The sequence below is a fragment of the Lutra lutra genome, chromosome 1 (assembly GCF_902655055.1).
Source record: "Lutra lutra chromosome 1, mLutLut1.2, whole genome shotgun sequence".
NCBI classification, from domain to species: domain Eukaryota; kingdom Metazoa; phylum Chordata; class Mammalia; order Carnivora; family Mustelidae; genus Lutra; species Lutra lutra.
The window spans coordinates 50,102,021-50,117,424 of NC_062278.1; the positions used below are offsets into that span (position 1 = coordinate 50,102,021).

The window sequence follows — 15,404 nt, forward strand, 5'->3', positions numbered from 1 at the left end:
TGGAAAATCAGGTCTCATGACTACCTCTGTTGGCTAGAATTACTGCATTTTCCAGTCTCCTAGATAATTAAAAAGAAACTTCAAATGGAGTTCTCAAGGTATTTTACTTCCTTTTCTGGTTCTGAGGAATAGTTTTATAACCTGGGAATGGCAATATTATTGCCCCTTAAATCAATATAAAAGTTGAGAGGTTAAAAACATTATGTTTCAAGAGCCCTTAGTGGCTCAGTTGGTTAAGAGTCCAACTGTTAATTTCGGCTCAGGTCATGATCTCAGGGTTATGAGATAAGAGTCTCATGTCGGGCTCCATGCTGGGCGTGGAACCTGCTTAAGATTCTCTCTCTCCCCCTCTCCCTCTACCCCTCTCCCCCAAAAATATTGTGTTTCAATTCACATAAGTCTGCGATAAAAGATGGCCTCAATAGTAAACATTTTAGGTAATAATTTAACCCAATCATCTGTTCTAAATTAAATAGCATTAGTGCCAAAACGTTTTTAACACAATTAGAGGGAAACTCTGGAGTAACTGAACTGTAACATATTTATATCTGCAGGTTGTCATGTAACTCTCATCTTTTCCCGATAAGTTCTGGAACAGACAGCAGGGATCTGGCTCTCGCTTGATACACTGCTGAGCCATCCCAAGTGATGGTCACTGTGAGGTCCTGATGTAAATGTATAGATAAGGGCAGCACAATGTATCACAGGCCTGCGTCAAGAAGAAATGATTAAATACTATCAATCAATGTGGCTCCTACCTGGGCCCTGAAGAAATTCCGGCAAAGCCAATGTATTTATAACATGTCCCCTAACATTACCAGATTTCTATTTCTATTCTCTCCACCTTGCTTTAATAAAACTGAGAGGAATCATCTGATTTTATAGATCTTTCCAAAATATCAACTATGTATTTTAAGTCAAAATTAATTTAAGATGATCCTCAAAATAGAATAATGTCTAAACCTGTTCATTAATGGAAAGTCCATTTAAGCTTGCAGCTTTTCACTTCCAAGTTAAATGCTGATTTTGAAACATCACTGGCAAATCTGAAAGTAAAATAAGAAAAAGTGAAGCAATGGAAATTTTTCCTGGCTCACAGTATTGAACAGAAGGTATTTCCAACCCTCAACATGTGTTTTAGAGCTTTCTTTTTGAGGAAGAGAGATCATTACACTACTGTCATGGAGAGCACTTCATAAGAAAATAAATCTCTCTAGAAATAAGTTATCTTTACATTAACATTTTTAAGAGAAACAGGAGCATCTTAAAGGTGCAGTTCCAACCCAACACTCTCTTTATGTGGATACTTTGAAGAGTCTAACCTGGCTCTGGAAACAGGCCATTAAATCCATTTTCCCAATGGAGACTGCAACGTGAATTACTGATTGATTATTCATCTAAAATGAAATTATCACTGAACGGTAGAATGTGATCTAGATGCTTATTTTATCTGAGGCATTCCAAATCCAAATAGCATTAAAAAAAGGAAAAGAATCATTTTTTTTCTTTAGTTTATATCATCAGCCTTCTCTTGTTTATCGTAAGTAAGGTATTAAGACAGCAAAAAGCACAGATTCTTTGAGGAAAAGATATTTCACAGAAGTTTTCTCTATAAAAAGTTAAGTGGAAAAATGGTGCCCATGGTAAAATTTTTAAAAGGGTAGGGAAAGGGGCATCATAACTACTAATTCATAAGAATCATTTAGAGATTAAACTCATGTCTGTTTTTTCAAATAATTATAATTTAATTTTTCCTCAAACTTCAAAAAATTTTAAATCTGTTTTATTTTCTGTGACTTGAGAGCAATAGCAATTTAAAATCTGAATCATGGATCATGAATCATGAATCACTGGGGTGGCTCAGTGGGTTAAGGTCTCTGCCTTCGGCTCGGGTCATGGTCCCAGGGTCCTGGGATCAAGCCGGGAGCCTGCTTCCTCCTCTCTCTCTGCCTGCTTGTGATCTCTGTCTGTCAAATAAATAAATAAAATATCTTAAAAAATAAAATCTGAATCATAAATGTGCTTCCCTCATTCACTATAGGGAATAAAATATTTAACTTGTGATGGTATCATATAAGCAGCAATATGACTCTAAGTATTTACAAATGATCTGACACTGAGCAAAACGAATACCCACCCCTTTAGGAGCATGGAGCCAAATAGATGCTTCCAAGAACTTATATCATATATGGGAAATATGACCTGGAGGAATCTGGCATTTCCCACTTCAGGGGTTTTCCTTTGGAGCACAGAGACACTAGCCACTTTGCTAGGATTTAGTTATGAATTTTCCCCTATGGTGAACATGGGGAACCTGAGAGCAAATAACAAAATCAGTTGCTGCTATGTGCAGGATAAGCATGATCACTTTTAAAGGCACAGCATCACTTTCAAAAGATACGATTACAAGAACATAAATAAAACTGACAGGTTTAACCAACTTATCCCTCTCTCTGGTAGTGCTTTGTTGTGGTTGGTTGGTTTGAAGAAAGGGAAGAACTGAGTCACATCTTGCTCCCTAGTGCCTTTATTTTATTCTGCTCTATGCAATAAAGAAATAAATAAGAAATCAGATCATTTTTTAAAAAACACCTGTATTTTAAGATTAAACAATGTTTTCTATATGCATTATGCTCCCAACTCTATCAATACAAAGTCAAATTTTTATTCCTACAAACCTACCTGTCTCTGCAAGCTCCCCAATCTTCACTCCCTCACCAGCCACACACAAGAAGCTTGTATCTACTATGCTAGCACATTCCTTACTCTTTTTTTAAATTTTATATTTTTTCGGTGTTCCAAGATCCATTGTTTATGCACCACACCCAGTGCTCCATGCAACACGTGCCCTCCTTAATACCCACAATCCTCACTCTTACTCTTCATCCCCACTACCCCCTTGAGTCTGTGGTTGAGAAGCCCAGATATGTTACCTCCCCTGGATGTAACAGCCCATACATGGATAAATTTTTATAAAATGCTCTCTACTTTATGATCTGCGAGTAATTCAATGAGAACATAATTCAGTGAGAATTCATTCAATTCAATGAGAAATAATTCAATGAGAATGTCAAGATAGACATAAATGCATGAAGGTGATCTCTTGACACACTTCTGGTTACTTTAAAATCTCTATAAACCATTTCTTTCCAAACAGTTTGTAAACCCCTCACAGGTCCACCTAATTTGTTCCCAAGATACAAATTAATCATTTGCTTGCTAGTCATAAAATAGGTATCTACATATAACTCACTATCTCAAGCCAATTGAGTGAATATTTACTGTAGACAAACTCTGTCTACAGTAGGCAAACCATTCTTTGGTTTCATGAATAACAAATTAGCAAGATATGACTCTAACATTAAAGAACTCAGTTTAGTGGAAAGTCAGTGACACAAATTTTAAAAACTATAAAAGCATTAATGAATAATGGAATAAAAGCATGTTGTACAGAAAAGGGTTTTCTGAGACTCATTCAAACACCCACCTGCCAAAAATATGCATATTCTTCCCCAAATCTGCCATGGTGTGTGCAATATTGACAATAAGAGTTATTCATTTGGAAACATGAACTATATCCAGAAAGCCCACATACCATTTTGTTGTTACTTAGAAAATCATGATTCCTTGGGGCATCTGGGTGGCTCAGTTGGTTAAGCATCAAACTCTGATTTTCTGCTCAGGTCATGATCTCAGGGTCCTGGGACTGATCCCCAACATAGGGCTCTGCTCTCAGTGCAGAGCCTGGTTCAAATTCTTCCCCCTCTCCCTCTGCCCCTCCCTGCTCACGTGCTATCTTTCTCTCAAATAAATAAATAAAATCTTTTTTAAAAATCATGATTCCTTAACAGGTATTATTATCTTAGCACAGATTTATTTGCAACAAAATAAGAAGGGAGGGGGCGGGGCAGAGGGGAAAGACACAGGGCACTGGGGTGGCTCAATCAGTTGAGCATTCATCTTTCAGTTTCAGCTCAGGTCAGGATCTCATAAGATTGAACCCTGCATTGGGATTCCCACTTGGTGAGAAATCAGCTTGAGATTCTCTCTCTCTCTCTTCCCTTCTGCCCCCCACCCCACCCAAGCATGCTCTCTAAAATAAATAAATAAATAAATAAATAAATAAATGATTTTTTTTTAAGTGGGGGACACAAAATATGTGTGTATGTTGGTGAAAAGATAATTTATAGTTCATGGAACAGAGTCCAATAAGAACTAGCTCAGATGGGACATATACTGAAGGACCTAGAAAGCTGACCAGCATCACAAGACCAAGAGCTAACAGTGACTAGGGCTTATCCTGAACAAAGCTTATTAAAAAGAGAGTTAAAATATTATTATTTAATATTATTTAATTAATATTAAATAATTAAATAATATTAATATTATTTAATATTATTAAAATATTATAAAATATCGTTATTAATATTATTAATAATATAAATATTATTAATAATCTCTATTAAAAATAGAGAAACTCACTGTTTCTAATTAGTAACTAAAACTAGGTCACTAATTAATCAGTTAACAGGCATTTTTATTAGACACATTTCTCCCTGTTTGTGTTTTTATAATTCAGTCTTTGGAATCAAATTAAGACCACTTTCCTCTTTCCAAGATTGATTTAGAACTTCTTCATTCCCTGTTGCCAGAAAGCGAAGATGAAAATGTAGGAAAGAAAGAGACTGAAAATTGAGGTTTCTGATGCTGATGCTTTCGGGGGTAGCTGATTTTCCTTCTGCCTTTCCCATGCAGGATTGATTAGGACTGCTAATACCATATTTACGTATTATCTGTTCTTTTTGGACAGGTCACCAATTCCTTCTCTAGTTACAGAACAGCTGGAACTAGCTACCATCCCCCAGCAATCTTTCTTTAACCAACTCCATTGGTTTTCTTTCCATCCCTACCTTAAGCAAATGAAGAAAAAACAAAAGCTTCTAGAGAGTCAGGTTGTTCAACTACATTATAATCACTCTGCGGTAACCAAGAGGAGGGGAAGGGGGAGCTGCCAACTCATAATAATAACTAGATACTGGAGAAGAAAAAACAAAGAAGTAGGAATAAAATCAGGTAAACCCTATACTTGTTTTATTAAATACTAAATGGGACTTTAGGGCACATAAATGTGAACAAACATCCTTAAACATTGCCATGGTAGAAACTGAGTCTTATTAATCAAACAAATTCCCCTTCATCCAGACACATGAAAACAGTAATTGTGTATGTATACTCAGTTATGAAGGCTATATGTACAAGACTCCAAAGCACTTTATGAATCCAAAAAGTGTGAATTATTTACCATATACTTTTAGTGCTAACTGCATTTTATTGTTTTCAAGTAACGTGATATTTTTATTAAATACTCTATTACTAGGTTAATGAGCATGTTCCAAAAACCATACAACTCAAAGGAGAGTTAATTCCTTATACTTTTTAAGATTTTTCAAATATTTTATTTATTTATTTATGAGAGAGAGAGCATGAGAAGGGGGAGGGACAGAAGGGGAAGCAGACTCCCTGCCGAGCAGGGAGCCCCATGTGGGACTCCAGGATCATGACCTAAGCTGAAGGCAGTCACTTAACCACCTGAGCCACCCAGGCGCCCAAGTCCTTATACTTTTAAATGAACATTCCATTAAATTGCCTCAGGGAAAGCTCTTTTAAAAAGAAGCTCTTTCAATGTCCTCTGCCCCGTTAGAGCAATAACTCCTTTAGCCCTATGGATCGTCACCTTGGAAGCTGCATTCTCTGATCTTTCCCACTGTGGTTCAGCTGTAGCAAGAGTAGGGCAAAAGTCATTATCCCTGAGATGTGGGAGTTCCCTTATTCTTACATTTAATAGGTGTAGAGCAGACATTCATGTAGGGCTGAATGATTTGTGCTTACACAAAAAGGTCATATAAAAGGGAGAGGCAGAGACATGTCAGGATTCTCAAATTCCTACTTTACTGCTTAGCGTCTAGAAAACAACAATCTTCTTTAGCTCTTTTAATTTGTGCTTCTCCTATGTTCCATGTGGTGACTTGCCCCAGACTCCTTTTATGCCCATCTAGAACTCTGCCAGCAAGCAGACATTCAAACTGTTTCATTCTAGGGTTAATGTGTGATAAAGACAAATTTTCTTTTCATTTAACACATATAAGTTTAGGGGAAAAGTTTGAAACACAAAAAGGTTAAAACAGAAATCTTTGAAAGTTTCAGAAATAAAATTAAGCATTTAGTAGTGGCAAATATCATTAACATTTATAATGCTTTAAAGATAATTAATTATCAATTCCTTTCAAATGAGCCCAATAGAAAATGTCTGAGCAGTGGCTTGTGTCTACACTGAACTTGTAGAAAATCCATTAAGTGAGTAGGAAATGAAAAAGAATACCGAGATACGGAAACTTCATACAAACACACACCATACATACTTTGCAAACTAGCTGGATATCTTCTAGACTTTCAATAGTTTTAATATGCCATGTACTCAGAGATTTAGTTTTGGATATCTCCATAATGAATGACATTGGCAATCATCAAGTTAAGAAAAAAAATACATGAATTAAGTATTTTATCTTATAGTCAGTCTAACCTGGTTAAATCTGATCAGAAAGAAATCAAAATGTTCAAGATTGTTTTTGGCAAACATGAAGACATATAACATAAAATAACTATATCAATAATAAGCTATTTGTATATGCAATTTGATATTAATAGTGAAGATTATTTGGCCCTCTCCTTGCACCCTCCAAAGCTACCCACTCGAAAATATACTAGAGAGAAAGAGGAAAACTTCCATTTTCAATTAAGAGTTATATAATATGTGGATGTTTCCTACCTATATAATTTTAAAAATTTTAATTGCAATAAAAGTCCTGTCATGTTTCATGTAAGCAGGAATGAATTTAGACACAAACTATTACATAAGAAGAAGCAATATAAGCAAGCTAACCTATACTATGAGAGGTAGTTAGTGCTGCTTTCCCAATTAATATACCAGGAACTAGAAAAATCCAGGACTTGACTAGGACAACATGAGATAGCAGAGGAAGAGTCAAGGAGCCCATTAGTTCGACTTAGTCCACCCACCAATCAGCAAAGTATATTCTCAGTGCCGTGACTTTGACCAACCCCCTCCCTGTCCATATGATTAAATTCATCTGCAGTCTACAGGAACCCATTAAACACTATACATATGTATTGCCCTTGACAACCAAAAAAAAAAAAAAAATAGGATACTGACATACTTAACAATAATGTGGTCTTGATTCAATGCTGAGGAAATTCAAATCTCTGGTAGAAAAAGTACAAGCCTAATTCTATACTATAGCAAAAATGTTGTTTATCCTTCAGCAATCTAATTGCCAAAAATACTTAATTTTTTTATTTAAATGAGTGACTGACTGCAAACTTTATAAAACTAATTCAAAGGCTTCTCATTCCACAATATTCTAACAATAACAAACATGCTACCAAATATTCACTTACTAAGCCTGCCTTCTCCTGAAAGAGTCTTGCCTTATTTTCCTCCAGGGAAAGCTGAACTACTGTTTCTGAGACACACCTTCAGAGATTCAGAAGCAGACCCCAAATCCAGCCCCAGCTCTTGGGCCATTTTTTCCCTTGTAGAATACTTCCCAGAACTCATACAGTTTTCAGTTTCTTTAAATACAACTTTTGGTCTTTGCAGGTATGAAAATTGCCACATTTCTTATTACATTCTGAAATTTTAAGCTGGAAAAAAAAATTTGGTCCCCAAACTTATTTTTTAAGTAGAAAATTCTTCTTCCAACAGAGTTCAAAATCCAGGTTAATTATATGACAGAGGTAGCAAGGGATCTCCATCTTCTCTAGGCTTCTGATCAGTTTCAAAATAGAAGTTTTGATTAAAGCTCTTCCCTGCCAAAAAAAAAAAAAAAAAGAGAGAGAGAGAGAGAGAGAGAGAACAATTAATGGAAAAGCAAGAATGCCCCGTAATGTACTTTTGTTGTAATACATCACCAAACTATGTTCCTAAGATCACCAATACTTTCTATTTTCTTTCCTTGCAGGGAAGTTTTCTTGTGCTTTGCCAAGTTAAAAAACAAATAAGACAAACAAACAAAAACAACAACAACAAAAAGAAACCCCACTCTGTCAAGACCCTATCAAGCTTTTATGAATTCTAAATCAAGCCTACTTTTTCTTGGGATACTCGTAGATGCTGAGATTACGTGAAATTGAAAATGTCATATGGACTGCATGCCTAACATTTTTGCAATGCTGTCTTCCCTCAATGAACATCCCTCCTAAGGTTACAGTGTCTGCATGAGCTTTCTTTTGTTTCACAGGATCTTTTTGTTTAAATCTTCTTTGTTACATTGTTTTTTTTTTTTTTGTATATTTCTTTTTTTTTTTTCTTTTTCATTTCTATTTCCATGTCAGATAGTTACCATAAGGAACTATAGCATGTACTTAATCTGTGTGTCCCTAATTAGGCTCTCCTGAATCCTTTCTTTGGATGTCCTAGTCTAGATGAAGTACATTTTTAACTCAGGGAGCACATTCAAGGCTCTAAGGAGCTTAAAAATAGTCTTAGGCAACATCAATCATGTTCTTTCTATTGGATACCACTGAAATGGAGCAATAGGCCATCTGCTGGCTGGAGATTCAGGGAGGAGTAGAAGACCTGGTCTTTAAAAGGCAGATTCCCAGTAATATTGCTCTAACAGCATTCAGCAAGGTTGACAATGGGGCCAAGTAGGTGTTCAGAGATTTTTTTTTTTTAAAGATTTTATTTATTTATTTGACTGACAGAGATCACAAGTAGGCAGAAAGGCAGGCAGAGAGAGAGAGAGAGAGAGAGAGGAGGAAGCAGGCTCCCTGTGGAGCAGAGAGCCTGACTCGGGGCTTGATCCCAGGACCCTGGGATCATGACCTGAGCTGAAGGCAGAGGCTTTAACCCACTGAGCCACCCAGGTCCCCCCAGAGATTTTTTTTTTTTGCATTTCTTTTTTATTTTATTTTTATTTATTTATTTTTAAGTTTTTTCAGATGTTTAGAGATTTTTAAAGGAGTGTCCACCATGTACATGAAATTAATAAGCATCTTCTTCATGGAGATGCAACGTGGGGGGTTTGCAGAGTAGGAAAAGAATAAATGAAATAAGATGGGATCAGGAGGGAGACAAACCATAAGAGACTCCTAATCTTGCAGAACAAACTGAGGGTTGCTGGGGGGGGGGGGTCAGGAGAGGGTGGTGGGGTTATGGACATTGGGGGAGTGTGCTGTGATGAATGCTGTGAAGTGTGTAAACCTGGTGATTCACAGACCTGTACCCCTGGGGCTAAAAATACATTATATGTTTATAAAAAAAATAAATAAGCATCTTCTTCAGTTCCCTTAGGTTACAATTAGAACCATGAGTGAGGGGCTGCCTATCGGAACAAAGGGATTCAGAACAAAGGGGCAGCGGTTCCCATCAGAGCTGTGTGTGATCATGAGCCTTCATCAATTTCTTCTGTAAGCATGCATGAATTGCTCTGGTTTTTCTCTTCTAAAAGCCAGATGAGGATATCTGGCCTCGGTGGAACCCATACATAAGGAGGTACCTTTATGAGGGCAGCAGGACCAAATATCAAAACCAAATTATATCTCACCCACTATACTCAATTAATGTCCATAATGGTCTCTTTACAAGATAGTTTATTTTTATAACCTAAGTCTGGTTATGGATCCTGGGGAACAAAGAAAAATAATTACAGACACTTGCCCAAAATGCATGCTAAGAAAAGCAAATGGAAAGAGATAGAGGGAAATGTAAGATGAACTTTATAAGGACAAAATGTATACTTTAATGAGATTTGTGTAATAAAAAGCATACTGACAAGTGTCTACAAAGATGGAAATGGAAAGATACATCAAAATATGTGAGGATTTATGGCTGCTCAGGTGCTTTTCTTAGTAACTGTCTATGAAAATACTGCATAGCATTAAATCACAGGTGGTATCTGTGGTAACAAGAGAGAAAATATGACACAGCCCAGGCATCTCTAGAACAGAACAGTGTCTTAGTTTTAAATCTTCTCTGCCATTTGCTATCATTATGGTCTTAAGTCCCTTCATCTCTCCAAGGTTTTCTCTCCTCATTTATAAAATTAAATACAGGGGCACCTAGGAGGCTTAGTAGGTTAAGCATCTGCCTTCAGCTCAGGTCATGATCCCCAAGTCCTGGGATTGAGCCCCACATCGGTCTCCCTGCTGAGCAGGGGGTCTGTTTCTCCCTCTGCCCCTCCCCACCCTCAGATGGACTCTCTCTCCCTCCCTCCCTCCCTCTTGTTCTCTCAAATAAATCAATAACATCTTTTTAAAAATTTAAATACAAGACGTTCAACTTAAAAAGCCATTATGAAGAATAAATGAAGTAATCCGTGTGGAAGCATATGAACTGTAAAGAGCTCAACAAACATCGGTTATCCCTGGAACCCACGTCATGTGGACAGGAATTATGTACTCACGCTGGTGCCCCTACTAGAAGGCACCCTGCTAGGAACCTGAGAAGAAGACTATATCAGATGCTTACATTTGATGTTCTCTCACAAAAGCTACAAACTCAGGATCACTGGCATACAGTTCCAAAATTCTCATCCTTTCTTGAATTTCCTTAGAAAAGAAAAAAAAAAAAAAAAAGACCATACATTGCATTAGAAAAACCTCAACAGCTCTTTAGAAGGAGTTCTAGCTTTCTGGGCTATCAAGGGGAGAGCTATAGGAAAGAATGGCCTTTTCAGAGAGATGGGGGGTTTGGATATTGCAGGAATCACTCTTAAAAACCCAGAGATATATTCCTAAGGAAGGGAGGGAGGAGAGAGAAAGCATTTGCTAATAATGCAAAAGAAGCCACTGGGTGGGAAATGAGTTACAGCTCAGAATTATATATCCCCTGCATACCACATCACCTGAAAGATATCATGAGGAAAAAAACTGATCATGAAATATTTTTCATCCTTTCCTAAAGTCCATGTACATGATGCGCACACATGTGTGCATGCACACACACACACACACCCCCCAGCAGAGCAGCAACAGAAAGCAAGTTTCCTACCTCACTGGAAAGCCCACTGGTCTCATACATTTGCTGGATTTCTTCCCTGCTTAGACCACCAATCATCTCTCCACCTGCAAAACTAGAGAAGGGGTGCTGAGGATAGGGTCCCTCATACTGCTCAGGTCCAGCCACATGGCTTTCATACACAGGATTGTACTTCACAGCATTTTCAATGGATGAGAGACTGTCGGGCTGCCTGCTGGAACCACAAAAAGGAAAGTATGGTTGGTTCAGGTTCTTCAGATGCTCAACTACTTAGAAGACTATTTACCTATGGTAAGATTTCTGCTGGGCAAGAAAAAGAGGTGAACTGGATACAAATATAGGAACGTGACTATGAGAAATATCCAGATCAGGCGTTGTCATTATCATCTCCCCAACTACATGGCAAGGGCCCTATGGAATTACTGTTTCATGTATCATCCATCTTTATTTGCCCCACAGTGTTTATCAATAAATGTTAATGAGGAAATATGTCTGTCAACAGATAGCATATCATTAAATGAATACAGCTCCATCATTCCCAGAGTATGTAAATCAAAATCAGTATGTAACGTGTAACCACACAGAGAATTTGATAGAAAATAAGTGTAGGGAGACCTCAGTGAAATTCAATTCAGATCAATTGTAGATCAATTCAGATCTACAAATATGTAGACTTTGGTGGAACTCTGTCCTGAATGAGATTATACTCTAATGCAAAGTGAGTCAATAAAAAGTTTAAGAACAATGATGGAAGTATGTCCTCCTGAGTACTCTAGGCACCTAGGAGAGGTAACTCCTTAGCCATGCCAGAGGGCGAGGGAAGGTAACCTGAACCTGGAGCATAGCCCTTATAGACTCTAGAAGCACAGAAGCAAAGTACAAGAGGGGATCTCAATCACATAACAACTAAAAGATCTCTGAATCCCTAGCCTCCTAAGTTGAGCAGGTTTTATTTCTCCCATTAATGAAGCTACTAAACAGAGAACCAGATTTCAGTTCTTGTCAAATTCTTAGCCAAATTTAAAATCTGGCTAATTGTGGGGTGCCTGGGCGGCTCAGTCAGTTGAGTCTCTGACTCTTGGTTTCAGCTTAGGTCATGATCTCATGGGTGGTGAGATCTAGCCGCATCATGGCCTCTGTGCTCAGTGGGGAGTCTACTTGAGGATTCTCTCCCTCTGCTACTCTACCCAGTCATGCATGTGCATGCACACTCTCTCTCAAATAAACAAATAAATCTTTTTTTTTAAATAATAAATACATACATTGAAGTCTGGCTAATTACCACTGGAATGAACCAAAGGAACAAACTAACAAATGTGGTCCTCACACAAGGGCTTCACCTCATGTCCATCACCCTTCTAACCACTTCCCACCAGGAAAGAGGCATTTTGGCCACATTCAACAATGTCACTCCTTCAGTGTGCCTTGAGATTCATGGATTCCTGTGACTTTGCTCATGCTCATTCAATTAGCCACCCCCAGAGCAAATATCTACTCTTATGTCCAGCTAAATATTATAACCATCATTAAAACTTCTAAGACTCTCTTCCCAGGCAAAACCAATTTATCCCTCATCTTATTCATACCACTGCTTATGTTTGTTTCTAATCTAACACCCTTTCAGGCCAGGGACCATGTTTTTACTCAACTTTATAGCTCTCCTCCACCCAGATCATTATCCAATATTTGGCATATAAGAAGTACAAATAAATGACTAAAAGGAACATTTTATTCCATTAGAGAGCAATTTTTCTTATTTACCTGATGGGCCTCTCTGTTTCTCTCCTATCATAATGAACCTGAAGAGTCCTGACAAAGAAGAAGACAAAAGCAGAAGAGACGAGGACAAGCCCAACCACCGAGGCAATGGTGATGCCTATGACCAAGGGCTCAGACACAAACTCCTCACAGTGCTCACCTCGGTACCACCAATTCTCACCCACCCGGCATCTGTAATGAGAAGTGACAAAGTCCAAAAACAGAATCACTCTGTTGAAAACAACAATGGCAGAACCTTTGGCGGGACTGGGAAAAGGTAGCAAAATAAATGCTGACCAAGTGAAGCTTCAATACGGAAGTGAACATAAAAGGGGCACCTGGGTGGCTCAGTCAGTTAAGCATCTGCCTTCAGCTCAGGTCATGATCCCAGGGTCCTGGGATGGAACCCCACAGTGGGTCTTCTGCTCAGTGGGGAACCTGCTTCTCCCTTTCCCTGCCACTCTGCCTACTTGTGCTCTCTCTCCAGAAATAAATAAATAAAATCTTTTTAAAAATTTTTTAAAAAGAAGTGAACATAATAGATTCAATGATCATACAATTTAAGGTTGTGATTAGTGCTTCGTACAGACCCAGTATGTCCTCCCTGACTATTTGTAAATGACTAAATAAAAGATTGGGTAGATGTAAAGTGTTCTAATTAAATTCCTTATTTATACTTAACAAAAAACAGACCTAGAAAGGAAAGTGACTGAGATCACACAATTAGTCAGCAACAGCTCTGGGTCTAGAAACCAGGTCTCTAGACTCCTAGTGTTCTTTCACCATACTGCAGAGATGCCTGCAACCCCCAGGCTCCAGACTTGTGCAAAAGTGTCATCAATTCTGAGAGCAGCAAGGAAATGACTAGTTTTCAGAATAATATTAACTTCTCTGAAAATAAAAAGACTATTTTTCCTCTGAGTTTTCTAGCTAAACTTTATACTTTTCTGAACAGAAGAGTCTGGATCATTCCCACTTATATCCTCTGGGTCTGGCATCTATAATATTTGCACATCTTGACATCCATAAACTGTCCTCTTATTCATGTTTCTCTGCTTGTTCTCAGCATTCTCTCCTTTTACACCCATGTGACTAGTTGTTGTGTGGTTCAGAAGCTGATTTGTTCTATTTTGTTTAAGGAAAATGACTGGGGAGAATGGTGAGGCTACCCAAATCTGTTCATCTGTCTGCTGGAGTTTCTGTAGTTCTGCCTTATTAAAAAATGGATCTTAGTTACTTAAAATATATTTGTTACAATTTCAAAGACTTTAAATACTTGCTTTCTTTATTTTCAAACATTCAATAGGACCAAGAGAAAGCCACAGGCATTAAGAAAATATCCAAGAAGACAATAAAATTTCACAGTGTAAAGTATTATCTTAGCCTAAACCTAATTTGAGTACAGTTGCCTTATCATCACCACTAAGAACCAACACAAAGATCTCCAACTACTTCCAGTACTCTAATTAAGACACATTTAAATAATGTTTTTCTTACAGCATCTTAAAAGTATAAAAATAAAATACCAATCGATCTGGGTATAATTGAGCCTATTAATTGACCCACTCTCCACAATGAGAACTAGAGGGGCATCCATCTATTGCCTAGATAAAACTTCTATAATAATATTGCTGTGATTATCCTAAAATCATAGGGGTAGACCATCTTCTTGGATGGGTCTACACCCATTCAAGAAGTACTATATGGAGGAAGTATCTATAACCTTGGGAAACCAAAATCTCTAACTACAACATACCGACAAATGGCCCCATGTCCAGGCATAATGTCACATTTTCCATCATTCAAGCAGAAGTCAGGCTGTAGATCACAGAGACTCTGACAAGGGTAGTTCTTCCACACTCAGGTACCCAGGGAAGCATCTACACTCTGCTTCTCCACTCCAGGGGTTGACTACACACTCAGAAATTCATTGCATGCCTGAAACTTGCAAAGGTTGGCTTGATCACCTAAAACATCAAAAAAAAAAAAAACAACAACAACAACAACTAGAGAATGATATAAGAAAAGGCAAAACACAGGAACGAGTACGTGAAGTCCCTCCAGTAATACTACCCCCCTCCAAAGTAACAAGGGACACCCCCCTTCCTGAAACATTAAAATACACCATCACCACTAATACCACAAAAAAATTCTGACTCATCCTTGGATTGATGAGCTGTTGTTAAATATCTCTAAAATCCAGAGCCAAAGCATAAAACTCAATGATCTGGGTAAGTTTTTTCATTGTTTACCAAGGGAGCAGGAAGACACTTTAAAACCTATGCCATGTAGTTGTCAATCTAAATTCAACACAGTTTTCATGTACCATTCATTTGCACCAACCCTAACCTACCATAGGCTACCTCTATTCTATATGTGATGCTAATGCCCTATCCCACAGTGAGAACATAGAACAGGAGACAAAGCCCAGACAATTGATAGGAGCCTCAGGAGTGGGTATAACCCAATAAGAGCATTTAAGAACATTTGAGATTTGTGGAAGCCAATGTTAGAAAAATATATCAGCCCTGGACCTCCTCGGGCCACTCTTAATAATATTTTGATTTCAGTAACTATATTTTTCTTT

General features: G+C 37.7%; 1 protein-coding gene across 1 annotated transcript in view; it reads right to left on the reverse strand.

The window, feature by feature from the left end:
* Positions 1-4,295: 4,295 nt before the first annotated feature.
* The window catches only part of IMPG2 (interphotoreceptor matrix proteoglycan 2), a 93,135-nt gene continuing 82,026 nt past the window's right edge, over positions 4,296-15,404 (reverse strand). Inside the window, 7 exon segments of the mRNA XM_047723312.1 lie at positions 4,296-7,887; positions 10,550-10,629; positions 11,072-11,273; positions 12,821-13,009; positions 14,574-14,665; positions 14,667-14,740; positions 14,743-14,784. Coding sequence (XP_047579268.1) covers positions 7,875-7,887; positions 10,550-10,629; positions 11,072-11,273; positions 12,821-13,009; positions 14,574-14,665; positions 14,667-14,740; positions 14,743-14,784 — 692 coding nt within the window. The 3' untranslated portion in view covers positions 4,296-7,874.